A 23,900-nucleotide genomic window follows, 5' to 3' on the forward strand; every position below is an offset into this window, starting at 1 on the left:
GTATAGGGTACATAGTAATATTATCATGTACATACTATTTGTTTGCTTGTTTTTTTTTTTTTAAAAAAAAAAAAGAATTCCAAAAATATTTTTTCAAAAAACACCAGTTGGCCACGTGTATTTTTATACACGTGTACAACAGAATGCCACTTGTAATTTATACACGCGGCCAATTGTTTCTACGCCACATATGGCCACGTGGCCAGAGACACACGCTGCCATCTGGCCGCGTGTCTACAGTAACCGATACTGTAGACATGCGGCGATTTTCAGTGTTTTTTTGTAGTGACTCCTTATAGAATGAGACTGTAGGTGAATCATGAAGTTAACTACTGATTAGTTAATTTCATTGGGGCATTATACATGAAAATTTACGTGATTCGACCTATGACTTACGTCTACAAGTTAAAGCCCTAAGCGCTACGTTTTGCTCTTATTCACTTGATGAAATTTATAATACAAATGTCTCTATTTTATGGAGGTGGAGAATATATATATATATATATAAATGGTAGGGAGAGATCAAATCAAATCAGGTTTGAATACAATCAAATCTCTGAAATCAAATCCAATGATATATTCTAACATAAATCAAATCGCATAATTTATTCTAATATTCCCCTCCCACAAACTCAAGGTAAAAAATTGTAGAATCTTGAGTATGATATTTTTTCTTTTTTTCTTTTTTTTAGCGGAAGATGGTAGCGGTGAGTGGCAAATAGCGGAGGCCAAAGACGGTGGCTGGAAATCCCTAGGATTGGTGGTGGCTAGCGAATGTGATTGGAGTTAATAGCAGCAAGGATGATTGAAGATGCCCTTTATCAGCTATAGGCCAAAAATGGGCCAAAATGAGAGCCAACAAGAGCTAAAATGAGGCCAATTATGGACTTTAAATGGTTATGAGTCATCAATCAATACGACAAAGGTCAAAAGATGAGTCTAGGTCAACAACAAGACCAACAATATACCAAATAAATGGGCCAACAAATTAAAGAGCCAAAATATGGGTAACTTTAATTGCCTCTCCTTTTTATTAACCGATTTTTTTTCTCGGGTTTCTCTTTTTAAAAAAAAATTAAATAAAAATTAAAAATTAAATAAAATAAAGATCATTATTACATAGCACTATACATCATAGAAAACCCTAGGAGAGCTCACACCCATTGAGCGACAATAGACATACAAACCCAATATGGCAGACAAACCCGATATGACATCCCACAAAAATACTTCCATGAAAAACAAGCTGAATGTTGTTAACGTGCATGCCACTACAGTAGCAAATCTTGTAGATCCTCACCAGCGTAATTCAAGGGAGCTCAACGTCAACTCAATCGCGCTACTTACAGCAACATATCCTCACCAAAGAAATTAAGGGATCTCAACATAAATAAAATCACTCACTCATTCAACGGCCACATACCTTAAGAGGATGAGGACTTGCACAGCATGACCTGAATGCGGTAGCAGTCTAGGCAACATCAGTCTGTCTGGTAAGGAAGAAAATGACAATCTCATTTGAGCAGGATTTGATCTCCATAAGCGCATTGAAGCAAGGAACAATGTGTGAAACATAATGATGCAGCTGACACGGCAACGACATCTGCATGTTGAAGATCAGCCAGCTGCAAGACAGCATCTTGGAGATATTGCAGCGGCCACAAATTCTGCAATATCAACCTCCACATACCATTTTGTGATGCGTGACACCAAAGGAAAGCAACAAGGTCAATATATGAAAGCAATCAAGCCAACCCAATATGGATGCAATGTGACGACCCTTTTTTTTTTTTTTTTTTTTTTTTTTTTTTTTACAAAACGTAAAACGGGTCATCGCAATGGCACGACTACGTGTCGCTCAGTCAACATAGGCACATGCCCCATAACATGTACCTGATATACAGAGTTACATCTACAGCGGAATAAATCATTATACCATTAAACATAGCGGAAAAGCATAACTATAAATAAACCTGTTATCTATACAAAATTGAGCCATAACACATGTCTATCTGTTTAAGGCTTAACTACATACAACTGTTACAAAAGAATGACTTATACAAAATAATGAGTGGCACATACATCACAAGCCATATACAAAAACAATCAAAATAAGGACACCATAGTCCTATCCCACTACGACTGTCGCTACAGGCTTCAATCGTAGTAACCCAAATAGTAAGCTACCGGATCGTCATCCGCCTCAGGAGTACCTGCAATCACAGGAATATCATCTACACGATTGTGGTGGTATCCACATCCGCATAGGTGAAATAATGAGTTCACCGCCTTAGTATGAAACACACTAAGACCTCAGTGGTATAAGACTAACTGAGTTTTCACAAAGAACCAACCTTTATTTTATTTTTAGTCGTGCGAGTACTATATTAGCCACAATTTACCAACAGCTAATGCAACAAACACCGACTATTTTGAAAACATTTAAAACATACTATATAGCTGTGAACATATGTATAAGTTCCAATCTACCGCTTGGAAGATTCTACATATAGACCCCTCTATAATAATACTTTTCACCGGTCGCTCAGACATATGTGCACACGATCACTCCATCACAGATATCACGTATACACATAGGTCTTAAGCAATAAAACATGACATCTTACTCTTCCATACTAGGATAACATCCGTCAACGGTACACTCGCAACACCATCCCTAATCGTATTTCAGCTTCATGCCTTGAACGTCAGTAGATCATGAGAGCTCTAGAGTTAAACTCAATCATGCTAACACGTCTTTCCTGAAGAACAAGAACAGTCAACCTTCTTAATCATAGACATGCCATTACTCGCGCCTGGGCAATCATGTATCCATGTACTTTCAAGTTCAATGTATGACATCTTAACACATGACTATCCGATAGAAATATACATAAGCGCTTTTCACTTAAGACACTTATACATATCAATACGTCTAGTAAAAGCTACTCATAACATAAAAACATCACTCATAAAACAATGCTATACATGATATGCATGACTGGGTCTACTGGGGCGTCGGTCCCCCACGATGCTGATAACTGCTGTTTTACTGTGTGCACTGCTCCTTTACTCCTGTACAACTGTTGATGTATGCTCTATACTACATGTTCTATGTTCCATGCTTGACCAGTATATATTTCACTACTGTGTCACGCTGAAATCATGCAGTTGTTAAATCACGTCCTCTTAAAACTAAACAAATCCAGCATTTTATCCAACACTTTGAAATCATTCAAAACCTAGTTTCTTTATAAAATCTAAACAGTTTCAACATGACATGTTCTCAAACAATTTGCATAATTTAAATCTTAACTGCAGAACTTAACACTTTAAATCTATTCAATACTTTTCACTCTTGCACTATCTCTTAAACATCATTGATATAGTTTAAATATAATCGAAGCTAAACAAATCATCTCAAAGCATATACATTTCATCATATGGTTGGTTCGGTTTCATAAACAATATATATATTTTTATCAATACAAAACATATAAAAATATATATTTTTTCAGTGAGTGGAATACCCACCTCAGATCGTTTGTACTCCCAATATCCAAACGACTCTAAGCTCAACCGTAAAGCGCTCCTAAAAATACAATATATTGCGTTAATTAGCATTCTAACTAATAATCACACTAAGTAGCATTTTGAATCGCTCAAAAAGTCATATTGCTAATTTACCCATAAAACTCCAAAATTCCTAAACATTTATCTAAAATTTCTATTCACTTTATTAAACCCAATATCGCTAACCCATAAGCATTACTTAGGGTTAATCACAATAAATAGCATTTTAACAAAATACCCAAAAACTAAGGTTTATGGAAAACTTACCAAAAATTCGCCAAGCAAAGACCAAATGCTCGGGAAGCTCCTACCAACTCCAAACCACACAAAATTTAGAGAAAACGCCAAGTTAAACTCATTTCTACGAGATTTATAAAAATCTCTAAAAATACGAGTTTAGCGATTTACCTTAAAACGTTCGGTCAAAATGTAGATCGAGCTTTAAAGATTGCGTTGCTGAAATCGGATCTAAGATTGGACCGTTGGATCTTCGTATATCGTAATATTTCTATGAAAATCCAAAAGAAGAAAATCGAAGAAGAACTCTCTGCGGCTCTAAAAATTTGAACGAAGACTCACTGCCTCTTTTATTAAAGAGACACTCGGCCATATAATGAGAAATGGCCAGGTGGCCATGATAAGTGTAGGGCTAAGCCCTTCACTTGTTAAGTTGTTTTTTTTTTTGGACGTGGGGCTGTGCCATATATATATATTACTTTATTAAACTTTATTGTTTTATTTTTAATTTAACACTTTGTTTTGCTTTTCTCCTTTTTGTCTTTTAGCATTATTCTACAACTAACTCTTCCCTAGTTTTTCACATTGACCGACAACTATCATTTGGTTTAGTTTTGTTCTATTTTATCATATTCTCTTTTCCTTTTAATTAATCTTTTATTTAGACTTTAACAATATTAATCACATTTTCTTTTCTTGGCTACTATTTACAAATCCATAAGATAAAAATAAAACACTTTACCATACTAAATACACTTATTTTTATTTAATCCTAATAAACTCATTAAACATTTTCTTGGACATTACATGCAATCAGACCAATATGGAATCCAACAGAGACGTGACACTAAAGGCAAACCAACAAAACCAATATGTATACAATTAACCAGCAAATCATTGCCTGCCTTGCTCATCAAGCATACCGAGACACAGCCATAGCGCACACATTATGAACTTGGAAAAACCTATAAGGAAGCTATATTGGCTAAATATATATAAGTTTGGCTATAAAGTTATATATGACTCACATAGCAAGCTGGAAGCTAAATTGGAGTCGGTTCTAAAGAAAGGAGAGTGGTGTTGGAATCTTGCTCGTTCTGAGGAGCTTGTTGCTATTCAAAGTAGGCTGCTGGATGTACCTATAGGAGTTGTTGATAAGCCTATATGGACTATTGCTAGGTCTGGTACTTATGTATGTGCAGATACCTGGAATTATCTTAGGAAGAAAAAAATAATTGTGAGTTGGTGGAAGCTAGTATGGCATCATCTTGCTATTCCAAAACAAGCTTTCATCCTTTGGTTAGCTATAAATAACAGGCTTTCTACTGGAGACCGTTTGCTTGTTTGGGGATTTATGGGCGATACTAGTTGTGTTTTTTGTAGGGGTGGAACTGAAAGCCGAGATCACCTTTTTTTCTTATATGGTTTCAGTTCAAGAATCTGGAAAGAATGTCTAAAGCGTTGTGATGTTTTGAACCCTACTACTAATTGGGATGAGGTAATTGATGAAGGATGCCGCAACTGGAAGGATAAGAGCTTGAAGGGATCCTTATGTAGATTGAGCTTTAGTGCTACTGTGTACAACATTTGGAGAGCTAGAAATGAGATAAAGTTTGGAGGGCAACCTCGTACTGAAGAACAGATCCTGAAGCAGATCTTTTGGGAAATTAGGTGCAAGATTTATGGGATAAGAAAATTTCAAAAGAATATGGAGAACATTAGCCTATGCCATAAATGGAATGTTGATACCTGTAACACCCCGTATTTTAAGATATTAAATAAAATATCTTAAAATATGTTTTAAAACCTAACAATAAGGCAAAAAAATAAATATGAATATTTATAAAAATAAATATTCATTTAGAAGCCTTTATAGTTTTAATTTGATAAAAATTCAAACGGACCTTAAACTTTAGAATAACGAAAATAGGGTCAAACGAACTCCGTTTTCATCGATTCAAAAGCCAGAACGTTCGTCTCGAAGTTCTCTAACTACCCTCTGAATTTCATAATTTTTGGACTCCATTTAGTATCTAAAAACATCTGCTAAAAACAATACCTCTGAATAAGACGAAAATTCAATTATGTTATTAATGGGCCATTTTAATTCTCCATAAACCCAGCACATGAACCAGATCTAGGTGTAGCATTCCCATTTTCACGTTGAATCCTAACCCATCATTCTTGAGACACTAGAAGACAAAAAAATATAACTAAGCAAAAACTTAGTTAGCATATTAACGTCAGTTTAGTTGGAATCCAATCTCTAGTTTGTTAAAGATTGAAGATATTTTAATGCCTACATTCATTCCCCCTCCAGCGCACCAACTTGCTGAGCAAGTTTACACTTCAGCCATTAGATCATTTCTGCCCCAAGTGATCGGGACCCTTCCTGTTACTATATATTGAGTTGCAGCCCTTCGTTTTCACGCACACTACCATCTCTTCTTTCTTTATGATTCTTTGCATATATCTCTCGGTTTCTCTCTTTTCCTCTATAGCTTTCTTCTTCTCTTCTTCTGAACGGTGGCAGAAACTCTGGGCAAATTCATCCCTGCAGTTTCTCCTTCCTTAAACAGAAAAGAAAAGGAAAGAGGAATAGAAAACCCAATAGAAGCTCTCCATCTCTCTTGCTTGATATCTCTGCAACTTTCTTCAAACCTCTTCTTCCCTTTGATAGTGCAGAAAATCAGAGAAGTGCACTCTATTCGCTCAACTCTTCATCACACTGAACCTAAAGAGAATTCAAGAAAATCACTTTCTTCCCTTCCCTTTGTGTATTACGGACAGGCAGAAAAACAGAGCATAAAACTCTGATTTTCTTCCCTATTATCTCTCGGTGGATGCCCTTAATCAAGAAACCAAACTCAGAAAAATTACCCAATCTCTTCCCTCTTCTCTCGGTCCAGCAGGGATCCTCTCCTTTTTGTAGTAAGCCTCTCTAACTCTCTCTTTTTTTCTACTGTGTGTGTGTGTGCGCGTCGGGGAAGGAGAAAAGAACAGGGGAAAGCAAGAGTAGAAATGAAAAGAAATACAAAAGAAAATGATAAAACAAAAAGGAAGGGGTGCACGTGTGTGTAGTTGGTTGGTAGAAAAGTAGAAGAAAAAGAAGGAAGAAAAGATACAAAAAAGGGATATTTAGTTTTATATAAAATGTTATTTTAATATTGGTAAATCCATGAGCTTTATTTATCTAATATTTTGTGTTGTATTTTAAACAGGGCTTTTTAAGTGGTGCGAACAATTTATAAAATACGTCATTGTGATGCCCGAGTAAAAAGTAATATTTTACAAAAAGTTCTGTTATGCCGCCAAAATTCTAAAAATATTTTTAGGCGTTATTAATACTAATGCCGTTATTCTGCTCGGATTTTATAAGAATAAAATAATATTATTATTCTATTCACTTGTTTTGAAACATAAAGTTCATTATTTACACTTGGTAAGTTATTATGTTTGTTTGATATAAAAATAAATATATATGCTTACCGTAATATATATGCCATTTTAACTAAAATGAGTGTTTTGGTTATTATTTATAAATGCCGTAATAATGCCCACACGAAATACGTGGTAATATAATTAACCCATTTTATGTCGTTATAATATCTAAGCGATATTAGAAATTAGGATAAGTGATTTATTAGTCGAAAGTGATAAAATGTTAAAATAGGTTCTTAGTATTTTATACTAATATTATATCAAATGTATATAACTGTGCAGTCATTATTCCTGTGGATCTCTCTTTGTAGCAAAGAACTGTGAGTATTTCTTACTCACTGAGGGTGATGCTGAATTTTCCTAATGTTATGATTTCTGCTTTATTTAATTGGTTGCGCATGTGGAATTTGCATATTTTGTTATTTTAATTAATGAATTTAATTATAGCAAAGTTGGGAGTGACGTCTGTCAACGGATCAGGGAGTGACGTCTGCCTGAGCCAAAAATATTAATAAAGAACAGAGTAGGAAGTGACGTCTGCCTACGGACCAGGGAGTGACGTCTGCATGTGCCAAAAAGATAATAATTATTAGAGGAGTGACGTCTCCTTAGACAAATTGTTAGAGGAGTGACGTCTCTTTAGAATGCGCTAAACGGGAGTTACGTCTCCTATCATTCGCTAAACAGGAGTTACGTCTCCTATAACACGCTTGACATGAATTACGTTTCCTTGAATCTATGTGTTAGAGTTACGTCTCTAAAGATTGAACGCAAGAAGTTCATGATTTATTTTATAATAAGACTGTGCATATAAAATTGTCATTTTATTATGTCATTGCATTATGATATTTATTTCTAATAAATCAGCAATTATAATATTATTGAAAACAGTGGACTCACTAGGTATTTTTGTATTATTGTTTCTCTGTATTATATATTAATACAGGTTATGAAGAAGAAGAGTATCAGGATTGTCCAGACCTTTAGGTGATCTTGGTAGCAGTATTTGAGGATGGAATGCCTCCCATTTTTGTGGACTACTATATCTAGTCTATTATTATTATTATTATACTCGCAAAACAATATTTATATTTATTGTGAGTGTTTTGGTTGTAAATTATTTGTGCTATATGTGGCACAAATACTATTTTAATGTGTAAATATTTAATTACACTATTTATATATATTTTGAAGTATTTTTGTTAGAAGCTCTGATGTGTTATCATTGAAAAAAAATATATATATTCCGTTGCTAACATTTAACTCTGGTGAGTTTGTAATGTAAAGACCAAGAAATATAATAGGCGATTTATCAAATAATAAATCATATTTATTAATAGATAGGATTAATAATTTTATTTTAGGTAATAATAATTATATTATCAAAATAAAATAAGCTTAAGATAAAATAATTGAAAGAATAATAATTATTATAAGGGGGTTAAATGTTAATTATTAAATAAAATAGTTTTAATAAAATGGGGTCCCACTTTAATTCACATAAGTTGAGGGTTTTAAAAATAAAAAAAATATCTCTTTGCCACGTGGCATTACCCGGTTGGTTGGGAGATTTTATTATCTACTCTTAGCCATTCGCGTCGCGCCACATGTCCCCACCCTATCTCTTCTCCTTCTTTCCTCTTTTTCCCTCACGCAGGTCCAGATCTCTCTCTCTCACTGCACGATCTCTCCCTTCTCTTCTTCTTTTCTTCCTCCCTCTCTCGGCTCTGTCACGTGCAGCACCCTACTCCTCTCCTTCCTTTTCTTTTCCTCCTCCCTTCTCTTTTCTTCTTCTCCAGCAACGCAGCCCCCCCCCCGTTCCACGAGCAGCCCGACCCCCTCCACTGCATTTCTCCTTCTCTTCTTCCGGTTTCACAGCACGATCTCCCTCTCCCCTCTTCCATCGTCTTCTCCTCTTCCTCTCCTCCCAAACGCACACCCCAGTCCATGAGTGAACCCATGACATAGTGAGATCGTGAGGGAGAGATCAACTGAGAGCCGAGTTGAGAGAGGACCCGTGTGTGGAGGGTGATCCTTGGCCGGTGGTGGGGCGATTTTTGGAGCTATGGTGGCTGGACCACCGTCGGGTCATGGAGGCAGCAACTAGGGCGTGGGTTTCGGCCCTGTTCAGGTGAGATTCTTCTTTTTCTTCCTTTGGTTTTGCTTAATTTTCCCTTTAATTTTCTGTTAAGAACCGATTGGGTTATTTTGCTTGGGGCTTGTGATTTTTGGTGGATGATGTTTGAGATTGGTTCCATGGAGGTTTGGCCGATTAACATTTGATGTTGGGGTTTGATTTTCGTTTAGATTATTTTTAGGTAACCGAATGGGTTGCTTGATGGCCCTCTTGTGTTTGGTCGGCTGTGTGTGGGTATGTTGTGAAAATTCTGGTTTGATTCTCATGAACGCTTGGCCGAATCTGTGGGTTTTGAAGCTAGAGTTATTCTCCCTGTTTTGATTGATAATTTTCTGAAGTGTGTTCAGTTTTGGGAGTATTTGGAGGGATTTTCATGGTGTTTATGGTTGTGAGTTGTGGCCTAGATGGGTGTATTTTAAGTTGCTATTTCTGATTTGGATTGTGGAAATGCTTGAGGTAATTGAGAGGGGCTGATTTGTAGGGACCTTGATGGAAGTATTTTGTTAAATCAGAATTTAGGATTGAGGTTAACCGAAATTGAAGTTGAAATCTAGTTGGTGTGTTGGGTGTTTATTGTTCTTTTATGATGCTTTCTTGAATGTTGATAGTGGTGTTTGTGGCTGAAATTTGTCATGGATTATTGTTTAGGGATTTAGTTGCAATTTCTAAATGGGTTTTGGTAAGAACCGATTGATGTTCGTTAAGGTTGGTAGATGATTTTAGATTATGATTAATGGAATTTGGTAGGTGACTTGTAAATTATTGATGATAGTTGTGAAATTTTGGTAGAAGGTATTTCCAATTAGAGGAGATTGATGTTTTATTGTAAGTGGTTGATGTTTGAATGGAAAGCGATTTTGATGGTTATTTGGATGGAAATTCAGAACTGGTTTTATGCTTGTAAATGAGATAATTATGTTGGTTTATGTTTATTTGATAGGGACTAAGTTTATTGATGTTTTTGGGTAGATGTTAACTAAATTGGAGATATGGTGGATTTGTGGTTTGTTGTGTTGATTTGCCATGATGGAGTAGTATTAGAAAAATGTATTTTCGGTAAGGTTGGCTTGTATGTATTTTTGGTTATGATGGCTAAAAGAGATGTTGATCTTGATATGTAAAGGAGGATTTCAAAGTGATTGTAGGAATATAGTAGAATTGATCTTTAGTGTGGGTTTTGATGTGTAGTTGGTTGATGGGAGCTAATATGTGCTCCATGATATGCTTATGATGTTGGATATTTTAGGTATTGATGAAGTCGAATTAATTTGGGATGGGTTGTTAATCAATGGTCGAAGTCCTCATTATAGTGTTATAGGTATGTTGATTATGAAATTGTATTAGGAGGTTGTGGTTGTAAGTAACAAGGTTCTAATCTCGGCGCTAATTAAGGAAGTGAAACAAATAATGGAGAAAAAGAAATAAACAAATAGGTAAAGTGTAGAAAATGAATAAATATTACAATATGTGATTATAATCTTTTCTAAAGAATTAGTAAGCATAAGTTAGTAGACTTATAGAACATATAAATGTAATGCAAAAACAACTGATAAGCTAATAAAATAGTTGATACATATTTGTGTTAATTAATAAAATAAAAAGGGACCAAAACCTAAATGATAACCTAACAATAATTTAGGATACTTAACTAGACATAGACACGGGCAATGTGACGTGTGAGCACGCGGGTAGTCTATGTGTCATAGAGTGTAGAGTTCCATAGCGTAGTCTAATGTTATAAGTATTTGCAGGATCGTGTCATTAATGGAGACTTCAACGGATCCTTCAATGTAAAGTTGGAGTCGTGAGTCCAATGCAGCCAAGTGATATTTTACTCACTGAGAAACTGTTATTTTTATATATTATAGAATTGCAAAATATATATGTTGTTTTATAAATCTGAACCAATTGTATGTTGAATATATCTGTTTTGGTTGATTTGAGTAGTTTCAACTATGTGCAAATAATATCAATGATGTTATGAAATGATGTATAAATGAAATGTGTAAAATTGTTTTTAAAGTATTTGAATGTGAGCTGCGGATGGGATTTAAATTATGCAAAGTAGAATGATAAAGTTTCATGTTGATTGGTTTATCGTATTTGAAGAGAGCATGAATTGTAAAGAATAGGAGGATAGAGTTTGAATTGTAAAGCATGAGTATGAGCATGAACATAAGAATGAAAGGAAGAGTAAGCCTCAAAGAATGGAAATGAAGGAAAGTCTCACAAAGAATGAAAAGACCATCATAAGCATGCATATCATTGTTTAAATAGTGTTATGTTTTCATGATATTAAATATCGTAGTTTTTGTACTAGACGTATTAGTATGCCTAAGAGTTTTAATGGCAAAAGAGCTTATGTATACTGCTATCGTCTAGTTGCATAATTTTATAACATTGAGCTTGGATGAACAAGAATATTGTCATGGTTCGGTATGAGTAATACAGTGTCCTAGGAGTAGGTAGATGAAATGTCGTGGCACGTCAGTAGGAAGTGCTTGGATACCCGAGTTTTACTCTAGTAACCGCATGGACAACTACGTGCTCAACATGAAGTTGTAATGCCCTAGGATTCTGTGTTAACCATGTTCGGAAAATGATAGTAAGCTTGTACTAAAGAGCGAGATGGCATGTTTTAAGCTTAGTGTGCTTGGTTTTGACGCTATTGGTTGCAATATCAGTGTGGCTTGGGAGTAGGTAGATGGATTGTCGTTGCACATCAGTAAGAAGTGCTTGGATATCAGAGTCTTACTCTAGTAACTGCATGGACAACTATGTGCTTTGATATGAAGTTGTAATGCCCTGAGGCACAGTGTTATCACAGTTAATAATGTTAGACTTATGTGCATTTGAGCTACCAACATAAAAGTATTATTGTAGGTGGGTTTATACGTGGTTGCTTCTATGCCAATGAAACTTCTACGTATGGGTCCAACTACATAGTATGCTTTAAATGTTTTCTGATAGTCGGTGTTTGCTATATCAGCTATGGGGGTTTTTAAACAAAATTTTATAAATTGGTAGCTGTTATAGTGTACGCGAGACTAAAAAAGAAAAGTTGGTTCATTTGAAAAACTCAGTTAGTTTAATATCACTGAGGTCTCGGTATTATGTACTGAGGCGGTGAACTCATAATTTCACCTATACGGATGTGGCAAACCCCCACAACCGTATAAATGATGTCTCTTGGCTGCAGGTACTCGAGTCGTAGTTGATGGGGTCGTAGACGTGCATTTGGGATATTATGACCGGAGCTCGCTGCGATGGTCGTAATTTCAGGACCATGGGCGTCCTCAGTTTTATAGGTTTTGTTATGGCTTGTGATGCATGTGTCACTCGTTATTGTATAAAGCCATTTCTGTTATGTATTTATATTGAGGAAAGATTTAAACACATAGATGTTAAATGGCTCTTGTTGTTATTAATTTATGATAGATGTTTAAGATGTGATTTCCACTATTGAGTTTATGTTTTCCATTGCATAGTAGTTAGATGTTGTACTCTGATTTACCAGGTACATATTATGGAGTATGTATCATATGTTGGCTTTGCGACACATCGTCGTGTCACTGTGAGGATCCATTTGTATTTTAAGAGATTAACATTTATGAAATGTTTTTTATAAAAAAAAAAAAAAAAAAAAATTGGGTCGTCACAAGTAACGTTACGTGGAAAAATTCAAAAAAATTTCACTTACATGTTTTTGTAAAAGGCGGGGCGTTACAATACCAATATGCTGATTTAGTTCAATTGGGTGTTTTGGTGTTGTATCTTGTTTCTTAGTTTTTGAATTCTGGTTGTATGCCTAGAGTTCTTTTTGGTTGTATTGTTGTGTTCGGTTGAACATTTTGTACAGTTTGATTCTTTTGTCTATATAAAGTTCTACTCATTCTTTTTTTTCTTTTTTTCTTTTTTTTTTTTAAAAAAAAAAAAAAAAAAAAAAACCTACAAGGAAAGTTTGGAGGAGACAAATCTCATATAGCAATGATTAGGGATGCGTTAATCAAATTAGCCGCAGCGGAATATTTACCGATCCTAGAAAAAAAAAAAAAATTAGCCACAGCGGAATATGATACGACTACTGCATCAGGGATATATGAGTGTTATTGCGTATCTAGTCTTGTCTTCTGAATAGTGGATATCCTGGGTTTGACTGCCCTGGAGTGATTTTTCTCTTAATTGAGTTTTCACTTCGTCAACAAAATGTCTGTCTCCTTTAATTCTGCATTTTGATATTTTGTTGCACACTATTGCACACACTTACTTTATTTTAGAAGTCAATTCCATTTTTCATATAAATTAATAAAACAAGATTTTAAAACAAAAGAAAACAATGGCTTCTCTGTCAAGGACAAGGACTTTAAGTATCTAAGTCAATGACTATAAAGGCTAGGATAATTGGTTCAAGTGTTAGAAATAAAGGCTTAAAACACTTAAAACGAACCAAAATCCTCTTTAGTTGAAAATGAATTGGAGAAGATCCCGTCGCATTTAAAACAGTGACTTTGAACTATTTTAAACCATCACGGCTAAGTACAAGAAAACACTACAAAAAAAAAAGAAAAAGAAAATCATTAAAAGCAAAAGAAAAGTCACACCACAATATCTGGACCGAAAGATTGCTACGGCTTGTGGTAGAAAAATAAAAATAAAAGAAACTTTGTTTATAGAAGGAAATACATGCTGGTTGTCAAAGTTAAAAGTGAAGGAAAACGTTAATTCACTCCTTAAAGACAAGAAAATAAAAGGTACAATGCTAGAAGGAAAGAAAATAGATGAAATGCTCTTTAATTACCCGAATTCATGTTAAGGCTAAGAGAAAGATCGAAAAGATAGCTTAGAAAAAAAATATTAAGGTTAAATATTCATCTGGTCCTTGAGTTTTAAAAATTTTAATTTTTTTAGTTCTTCAGTTTTAATTTACATCACAAATGATACCTTAATTTTGAGAAAAGACTGAATTAGCACATCAGTTAAGTTTTCCGTCAAAAAACTAACGGTTCGTCATGTATCAAACTCAGGGGTTGACACGTAGCGTTATATAAAAAAATTAAAATTTTAAAATTTTAAATATATATATATATATATATATATATATATATATATATATATATATATATATATATATATATATATATATATATATTAAAAATTAAAAAAAAATTAAAAAAATTAAAAAACAAGGGAAGCCACACCCTTGGCCGGTTTGGGGTGGCCGGTCTGGGGTGGTTCGATCACCCCTTAAAGAAAAGAAAAAAAAAAAGAAAAAAAAAAAAAGAAAAAGAAATTCAAAATCGGTTTTGGCCCTGGGGGTGGCCGGACCACTCCCAAGGGCCAAACCCTCCAAATTTTGTTTTTTCCTTTTCGGGGTGGCCGAACCACCCCCATAGGCCACGCGGGTGGTTCGGCCACCTGCAAACCGGCTGATCTAGGGGTGGCCAAACCACCCCAGACCGACCAGCCACCCTTTTTTTGAAAAAAAAAAAAATATAAATATTTATTTTTTAATATATTTTATTATTTTTTTAATTAATTTAAAGATTTTTAATTTTTTTATATAGTGTTACGTGTCAGCCCTAGAGGTTGATACGTAACGGACTGTTAGTTTTTTGACAGAAAACTTAGCCGAGATGCCAATTTGGTCTTTCCCTAAAATTGAGGTACCATTTGTGATGCAATTTAAAACTCAAAGATTAAAAAATAAAGTTGCGAAAACTCAAGACTAAAAAGGTGTTTAACACAAAAAAATTAATGTAAGGAAAAGACAAGATAGAAGAGAGCGACATCCCAGCCTGCAGTCTACTGTGAGATGTAGAGGCCGAGAAACCAAGAGTTTTTTGAAAGAGAGATGTACGTGGGTGTTTGGGAAAATATGAGAGAGTACGACGGCAGCTATGTCAAAATTTGTCAATCTATAAAGTTAGGTTTCTGAGTTTGGCATCTGTAGAGAAAAAAGAAATTTTATGGGATTTAATTCCATAACAGGACAGGTTTTCTAGCGGCTAGGGTTTGGATTAGTGAAGTAAAATATTAGTTTTTGCTTAAGACACTTAAAAACAAACGTGTATAAAAGTAGTGTTCTAGAATTCTCATTATTATCATTATTATTATTATTGCATTTTCTTATTATATTTATGTCTATATAACTATATTATGCATGCAATTATCCATTCTCATTACTAGACTCAACCTACCATTTCTTACCGTCTCAATTATAAGTAAATTACTATTCTCTCCCGATCGAAAAGAGGATTAGGATCTCCGCATGCATGTAGATGTTCTATGTGCCAATTAATCTTCCTTTGGTTTGGTTGTGGGGGATTACATTTTTAGCTTTTGTTTTTTGATTGTTAGCCGTTTCGGGTTTTGGGTGTGCCTTGCAAGCTTGTGTGTTTGATGTGCTGTTTCTGCTGTGAAGGCCTTGCGCAGGTTTCTCCTCTTTTCTTTTTTTTTTTTTCTTTTTTTTTTTTTTTTTTTCTTCTAAAAAAATACTTATTCATCCATAGAAAAACAATGGAAATGTATTTATTATAACAAATGTATTATATATATATATGACAAGAACCTTTCGTACTTGGTGTATTCAATATATATGTAACAAGTTTTATGCAAATTCAATTTCAGCAGATGCATAGGCATGAATATTGTCCGGAGTATCGGTGGTGCTCACGTACACCCACGACCTTGAAGAACTCCATTCATCTCGAACCATGGTGGGAGCCGAAGTACGAGCTATCCCTGGAATATTGATCTCTCCATTGTATAAGAATCTTGCAAGTCTAAGCGCCTTGTTCCAAGCACTTGTTTTGCTTGGAGTTGCATTGCCTTCGTCTGCCTCTTGTTGATGTTGATAATTCTTTAGTAAGCGGATTAATGATAGTAGAAAACAAATGGTAGAAATTGCACAAGATATAAGGTAGAGACCCCAAAAGCTCTGGAGGCTCAAATGTTCTGTACTATTGGATGCTACATTCACCGAACACTCATTTGAAGGAGTCAAGCATTCATCTTCAAGTCGTGTGAGATTGCCTTTTTCTAATAGCCCTAAAATTGATTTTGAAAAATCCTTGGCTATTGGGGAGCCCTTCTGGAATGCCTGCATGGAAGATAAATAAGAATTGATTCCTATCAGAGAAAAAGATGCTACTTTCTTATAAGACTCCAAATTAAATAGATGATAGAAGAAAAAGTAGAGGAAAAAAAAAGGGCAAAATGGTTTAAGTAGTTAGATCTACTGTTGTAGATTTTTTTTTTTTGTTTCTTTTATGTCATAGCATGTACTGTAAAGATTTTTTTTCTTATTAGTATTTATTTTAAATTTCTGTTTTAACATTTGGCCACCATGCATGGAAAGTTTGAGAAAGATCCACAGAATTATTTCTTCCCATATTTAAATTGGCAGAAAGACATATTTTCTTCTAAGAAACCTCAAAGACATGACATTGAAGTTTACTATAGAAATTTGGGATGATCGATCAACTTGAAGTTATGTGGAAATTGAAACAGCAAAGTTGTAGTAACTACTCACAAATCCAAATCCTCCAAATTTATAGGTAGTAGGTGTGGTGGCAATGTATCCCTTGCAATGCTTGTTGATAAAAACTTTCTTATATGGAAGTTCAAGAAAGGCAGCAGTTATGTTCTTCTTCTCAAATAGATCTGTGTACTCAGATTCGTCGAAAACTGTGTGGATGTTCTTTGAATGGAATCCAATCACATCCTCCAGGTAACTCTTGACAAATGAATCATTATCACAACCAACTTTTGAGTCGCTGTTCTTTAGCCACTCAATATCTGTATTAACTGCTTGTAGTCTTTGCACGGTGAACATAGAAGACAGACTAGCAGTGTAGCTCGAGGTTAAGATCCACACAACAAAGAGCCATACTACCACCACCACTCGAGTCAAGTTGCTATTAATTTTCTCTCCTGCAAAGAGAAACCATGGAGTTCAAAAATCACAAGCACTCGATGTTTCTGACAGAAAATTAACTGAAAATATATAAATAATCGTGTATGTTGTAATATTCAGATATTAATCATAGAATATTTCTTGTTATAATTCTAGAAATTCGGTACTTACTGTGAGCGAAGAACAGAGAGGAGAATGTGAACCAAAACGTGGTGCCAATCTGATTCTTCCATGGGCCACTAAATTCTGGATTGCATTGATGCTCCAAGAACCAAATTATAAGCATTGTGTAAAGCATGATGGCACCAGTCACCACCCACATTTCCCACGTGAAAGGCTTCAAAAAGATCCATGCTTTTGACTCTTCAGGTTTTGTAGGAACTATCATGGACAACCCTGACTCGGTGTAGGGCTGAGTAAAGTCCACGTATTCCAATCTGTCAGCTAATATGGTCACGTCACCAACGACAGCATCATAAGTCTTCCATTGTTTTTGATCCACATGACAAGGGTAGTATTTATCAGAAACAAGAAATTGTATTCTGTTTTAATTGAAAAAACAAAACAAGCACCAAATGAGAAAATTCCAGTTAAGAGCAGATATTTGCTGCCCTTCCTGCAACTTCCAAGTGTAAGAGAAGATAATGCAGCAGATGAAAACAATATTTCAAATTTAACACAAAGATATAAACCAGCAGCTCAAGATCATGATAGACACAATAACTCAAACTTAAGATGGGGTAGAATAATTAACATTTTGAATTTGTATTGCTATATTGCATCGTTATCTGATTGTGCAATCCTCTGCAAATAGTTATTTATAAATACAAGTCGAAATCTCAACATCAAGTGTGTGAGAATGATTTCATCGAACACCTATAGTTCAGTTTATTATACCAAGGGGCTTGAGAAGATTCAGAGTTTTGAGAAACCAACATCAGAAGAAAGTCTCATAAAAAAAACATATGAAATTTTCAATCATCAAAAAACGCTTCTCAAACAAAAGTTATCCAAATAGGTTTCAATTCTATTTACTTATCCAAAAAAACACTTTTTTGAAAACTTTTGTGAAGTACTTTTGAAAATTAACAAGGAGTTTCACGAAACTGAACGGCAAAGTTGAAATTGTTACCTTGTCGAAAACTCCGTAAACCAATTCGTCATAGGTGCTGTTAAAGGCCACAAATTTGTAAGGCAAATCATAATTCAAATCAGATCGCACCATCTTGAAAACTTCTATGCACCAGCCACCATATTTGATATCATCTTTGTTGCTGTCACTTACGTTAACAAACTTCTGGAATGAAGTTCTCCCGGGAACTCCAATTATCAATGGATTCTTGACCGTAGGCATTGCCCAGCCTTTTGGTCTGCTTAAGGCCATCCCGGCGGGCCAAATTACTGGGGCAGCCAAACGGTGTCTACCTTTTTCTGTCACAAGGCCTTTTGAGAACCTGTCATATGGCGTCCAAAAGTCTAATTCTTCATACCTCTTATTTCGTACATTTACAATCCTCAATTTGGGGGGAGTTTGCAACAGCTTTCCTCCTTCGAAACGTATTTCGCCACTTAAACCAGAGAAACTGCTTGATGCTATATTCCTTAACAACATCTCTGCGCTACTGAAATTACTGATGTTGTTACTGGCCTGTGAAATGATCCTAATGCTATCATATGCTCGTAGAGCATGAATTCCCGGCTTAGGATTAGCTTCCTCTGGATACTCGGATTGGAATTTTTTTGAGAACAGGGCATAGAAATCTTTGTAAGAATCAGTACTGGTAGAATAGTAGGTCTTGATCCCTAAAGCACCTTCCATAGAGGAAATAGTAGACTCGTCAACCGAGTTCAGGGAACTTGTTACACTGTCCGTGATAATCCAAGCTGACTCGCTCCCCATAAACCCGAGAATTTTAGCTTCTCTGAACAAATGAGTCGCCATCGACAACGATGACTGAAGAACAATAAAAACCCGAGATTTTGTTGCGGTCTGTAGCTTCAGCAGCTCGTCCAGAACAAACCCTTTTGGAGAAGACAGAGAAGAAGCTGGTGGAAGAACTAAACGATAATCAATCTCTGAATCAACATCCTGAAGAGCCTTGGATAGAAGAAGAGCTGACATCCCCGAGTCACGGGCATACGCACCATCTTCATATATCACCACAACCCTTTTCCATTGGTACACCCCAACAATATCTGCAACGCATTTGATTTGTGAAGAACCGTTGTTAGCCATTTGTATTAAGAAAGGCCAACGGCGTTCCATCTGCGGTGGGGTTATGACACGAGCTGCGAATGAAATAATCGGAACTTTTTCCTTGTTTCCAACAGAAGCTACGAGTGCGGCTTCCTCCCATTTGTTCATGCCAATAATTACATCCACGTTCTTTTCCTTAATGAGCTCTTCAGCTGCAGGAAAAGTAGGAGATTAATTATATAAATACAATAGATATATGATATATCATCGTAAAATTTACTGACCGGCAGAAGCAACTTGAAGGGGGTCTAACTGGCCGGAGTCCTGGAAATGGAGGAACAGCTTGTTAGACTTTGAATAGCGGTTGAAGCTTTCAGCGGCAAGTTCAATGGCTATTTTCTGTTCTTTCCCGATTCGGGATTTGACATCAATGATTCCACCAATATTTGTAACTATGGTTGTATTAGTAGCTTGACCTCCATGGGAGATCAAGAGAAGAACAGAGATGAGTAGGGAAAAGAGGTGGCAAAACTTTAGAAGTATGTTACTGGTAAAGAAAAGAAATCTCATTTTGTATGTGATAATTCTGGACACAAAAGAATAAAATAATAAATAAATACACAAGGCTCAAGCACTTATTATATATGGACATGCGTGTCTGGTTGTTCTTCGATCTAGAGTATACATATCGCAGAGAAATTTCGTATATTTTGTTTTCCTCTCTTTGAATTGACTCTAGAAAACGAGGACCCGCGACTAGGAAATGTCAGCGTGGAATTTGGGATATTTTGCTTGTAAAGATGGTAAAATAGGTAAAATGACTTTTATGCCTTCTAAATCTTTATAAAATTTTAAATTTATCTTTAATTTTAGGATTAAATATTCTATGGGTATCTGAGTTTTAAGCTTTTTTAAATTTAGTACCTAAATTTTTGTTTGTTTCATATGTGGACCTAAGTTTAGAGGTAAAAATCACTTTTGTACTTCTATTATATTTTTCATCCAAATATTAACGGTCTGCCACGTGTTAACCGTTGAGGTTAACATGTAGCACTATATAAAAATATATATATATATATATATATATATATATATATATATATATATATATATATATATATATATATATATATATATATATATATATATTTAAAAATTAAATAAAAATAATAAAATAGAAATAATAAAATAGAAAAAAAGAAGGGTGGCCCACTAGTCTGGGGTGGCCAAACCACCCCATGGGTCGTTTGGCCACCCCATGGCAGGAAAAAAAAAATTAAAATTTTTAAAAAATAATAAAAAAAAAAAATAAAAAATAAAAATTGATAGGTTTTGTCCCTTAATGTGGTTCGGTTTTAGAGGGTTTACCCATGAGGGTGGCCGAATCACACCCATGGGCCATGGGAGTGGTTCGGCCACCCCCAGACTAGCCGGCCTAGGGGTGGCCGAACCACCCCGTTGCCCTGTGGCCCCAAGGGCCAAAACCCATCATTTTTTATTTTTTTTTGCCATGGGGTGGGCGAACCACCCCCCAAACCAGTCAAATCTTTTTTTTTCTTTTTCTTTTTTTTTTTAAAAAAAAAATTGAATTATTTTATGTTAGTATTTTGTATTGGCTACATTTTGTTTGACAAAATCACTGCTATGTAATGTTGCTGCTTTAACAGGGATGCTGCATATTTTAGAATCTTGACAGTATTTAGATTTTATGTCCCTAATACGGAAAGAGCCTCAGTATGACAAGTTGTAGTGTCACAAGTTTCAAGAAGGCTATTTCAAGTGTTCAAGGAAGATTCTGTGCAGTTTTCAAGTTAGATCAACCGGTTCCTGTGCAACCGTCTGGACAAGCCTTTGAAGGCGTCTAGACGCCCCTCAATGTCTAGAAGCTTCAGCGTTGAATTCATCCGGACGTCAGAACAACATCGTTCGAATGCTAGGTCATGCTTCTCCAATTTCTACACGGAGTTGGATTTCAGTCGACACTATTTGGGAAGTTTCTGCAAGACGTTTGGACGGCGTGGCAACACGTCTGGATGCTACTCAGCATTCCAGAATATTTCGAGTTTCCTTTATGAATGCGAAAAGGATTGACAATGAAGACCGTCCAGACGCTCGGCCAATCCGTCCGGACGCTAGGCCAAGTCATCCGGATGTGGTCGTATTATAGGAAGAATCGTGCTATTCTGGAAAGGCGGTCGCAAAAGACTGTCCGGACGAGGCTAACTTCCGTCTGGACGCTCCACAGCTAGAGTCCGAATTTGTCTAGAATTAGGTTTTTTGAAGCCTATAAATAGATGGTTCTAGGCTTGTTATTTGTAAGAATTCAGTATAGAATTTCATAGTGCTTAGAAAGGGTGTTTAGGAAGATTTGAAAATCTGCTAGCTCTCTAACCGTTGCCAGTGTGTGCTCAACAGTTCGTGCGAAGTCTATCTTAGGGGTCTGCCCTAAGGTAAATGATTCCATCAAAGACCCCTTCAAGTAGGAGACTTGGTTGGGAAGCATTCACGATGGGCTTCATGTTATAGTTAAAGGTATGACTACTGCAATAGGTTTTGTGAGCACGAGTGCTTTGTAACTTGTTTTGTCTTTGGATAGTGGATTTCCTAGGTTTGGCTACCCCAAAGTGGTTTTTCTCTTCACAGAGTTTTCACTTCGTCAACAAATATCTTGTCTCTTTTATTTTCAGTATTTAAGATATTTTATTGCACACGAACACACACTTGGTAATTTAGAAGTCATTATTTATTTTCAATTGGTATTAGAGTAGGTATACTCCGTTTAAAGGATTTAATTCCTTATTGTGATTCTTATCTCTTTGTGACTTCTGTTTTTTTATTACACATTTTATCATGGATTTCTCTCAGTTATCTAAAGAAAATTATGATATTGAGCTCTCTAAAGTTTTTGCTAAATTGGATAAAATTAGCGTCGAAGACGTCCAGACGTTAGAGCAAAACAGTCCGGATGCTAGGTCAAGCTTCTCCAATTTTTACACGGAGTTGGATTTCAATCGACACTATTTGGGAAGTTTCTGCAAGACATCTAGACAGCGTGGCAACACGTCCGGACGCTACCCAGCGTTCCAGAATATTCCGAGATTCCTTTACGAACACGGAAAGGATTGACAGTGAAGACCGTCTAGATGCTCGGCCAAGCCGTCCGGACGCGGTCCTATTATGGGAGGAATCGTGCTATTCTGGAAAGGCGGACGTAGAAGACCATCCGGACGAGGCTAACTTTCGTCCGGACACTCCACAGCCAGAGTTCGAATTTGTCTAGAATTAGGTTTTCTGAGGCCTATAAATAGATGGTTCTAGCCTTATTATTTGTAAAAATTCAGTATAGAATTCCATAGTGCTTAGAGAGGGTGTTTAAAGAGATTTGAAGATCCGCTAGCTCTCTAGCCGTTGCCAGTGTGTGCTCAACAGTTCGTGTGAAGTATATCTTAGGGGTCGGCCCTAAGGTAAATGATTTCATCAAATATCCCTTCAAGTTGGAGACTTGGTTGGGAAGCGTTCACGATGGGGTTCGTGTTATAGTTAAAGGTATGACCACTACAATAGGTTTTGTGAGTACGAGTGCTTTGTAACTTGCTTTGTCTTTGGATAGTGGATTTCGTGGATTTAGCTACCCCGGAGTGGTTTTTCTCTTCACAAAGTTCCCACTTCGTCAACAAATGTCTTGTCTCTTTTATTTTTTGCATTTAAGATATTTTGTTGTACACAAACACACACTTGGTAATTTAGAAGTCATTATTTATTTTCATTTTATTATTTTTATATAATTTTGAAAGATTTTTATTTTTTAATTTTTAATTTTTTTTATATAGTGCCGCGTGTCAACCGCTAGCAGATCATTAATATTTGGACAGAAAATGTAATAGAAGTACCAAAGTGCATGGTTTTTACCCCTAAACTTAGGTCCACCTATAAAACAAATGAAAATTCAAATACTAAATTTAAAAAAGCTTAAAACTCAGATACCAATAGGGTATTTAACCCTTAATTTTAAATTAAAAATTAAAAAAATAATAACTTAATATATATATATATATATATATTTTGAAAAAAAAAAAGGTGACATCGCCTTGGGTCTGGTGAGCCACAACTGTGGGTCACCACAAAACCCACGGTGGTGACCCCCCATGGGTCAGAGTCCAAATTATTATTATTATTAAATGAGAAAAACAAAAAAGAAAGTATTTTCGTCATTTTCAATAATTTAACAGAAAATCTTAATGGAGTTGAGCATTGCATCAAATTAAAAGTTCAATGATTGAAATTGAGGGTTTTAAAACTTAATTTAGGATAATATTTTCAAAATGAGTGGAAGTTCAGTGAAATTTTGTGAAGTTTGCCATACTTTTTATATTATTAGTAAAGTACTTTTCTATTTTCTA

At 35.5% G+C, this 23,900-nt stretch overlaps 1 protein-coding gene and 1 long non-coding RNA gene across 2 annotated transcripts; one reads left to right on the forward strand and one right to left on the reverse strand.

The window, feature by feature from the left end:
* Positions 1-8,901: 8,901 nt before the first annotated feature.
* LOC133868445 (uncharacterized) lies at positions 8,902-12,850 on the forward strand. The gene is made up of 3 exons (XR_009900337.1): positions 8,902-9,382; positions 11,140-11,211; positions 12,588-12,850. It is a non-coding gene; the product is annotated as an uncharacterized LOC133868445 (long non-coding RNA).
* A 3,044-nt stretch (positions 12,851-15,894) lies between these two features.
* Positions 15,895-20,117, reverse strand: LOC133868444 (glutamate receptor 2.7-like). The gene is made up of 5 exons (XM_062305345.1): positions 19,785-20,117; positions 18,436-19,712; positions 17,475-17,784; positions 16,920-17,320; positions 15,895-16,487 (listed from the first exon to the last, which is right to left on the reverse strand). Exons 1-5 carry the CDS (start codon positions 20,068-20,070, stop codon positions 15,996-15,998), a joined length of 2,766 nt encoding a protein of 921 aa, XP_062161329.1. The 5' UTR covers positions 20,071-20,117; the 3' UTR covers positions 15,895-15,995.
* Between the last annotated feature and the right edge of the window lie 3,783 nt (positions 20,118-23,900).

The sequence above is a fragment of the Alnus glutinosa genome, chromosome 5 (genome assembly GCF_958979055.1).
Source record: "Alnus glutinosa chromosome 5, dhAlnGlut1.1, whole genome shotgun sequence".
NCBI lineage: Eukaryota > Viridiplantae > Streptophyta > Magnoliopsida > Fagales > Betulaceae > Alnus > Alnus glutinosa.

Excerpts from the sequence above, each read along its gene's own strand:
- LOC133868444 (XM_062305345.1), bottom strand. The coding sequence starts at position 20,070 with ATGAGATTTCTTTTCTTTACCAGTAACATACTTCTAAAGTTTTGCCAC. Across the intron at positions 19,713-19,784 it reads CCTTCAAGTTGCTTCTGCCG|CTGAAGAGCTCATTAAGGAA; the intron begins GTCAGTAAATTT and ends CTTTTCCTGCAG. Across the intron at positions 17,321-17,474 it reads CTCTCTGTTCTTCGCTCACA|GAGAGAAAATTAATAGCAAC; the intron begins GTAAGTACCGAA and ends TTCTCTTTGCAG.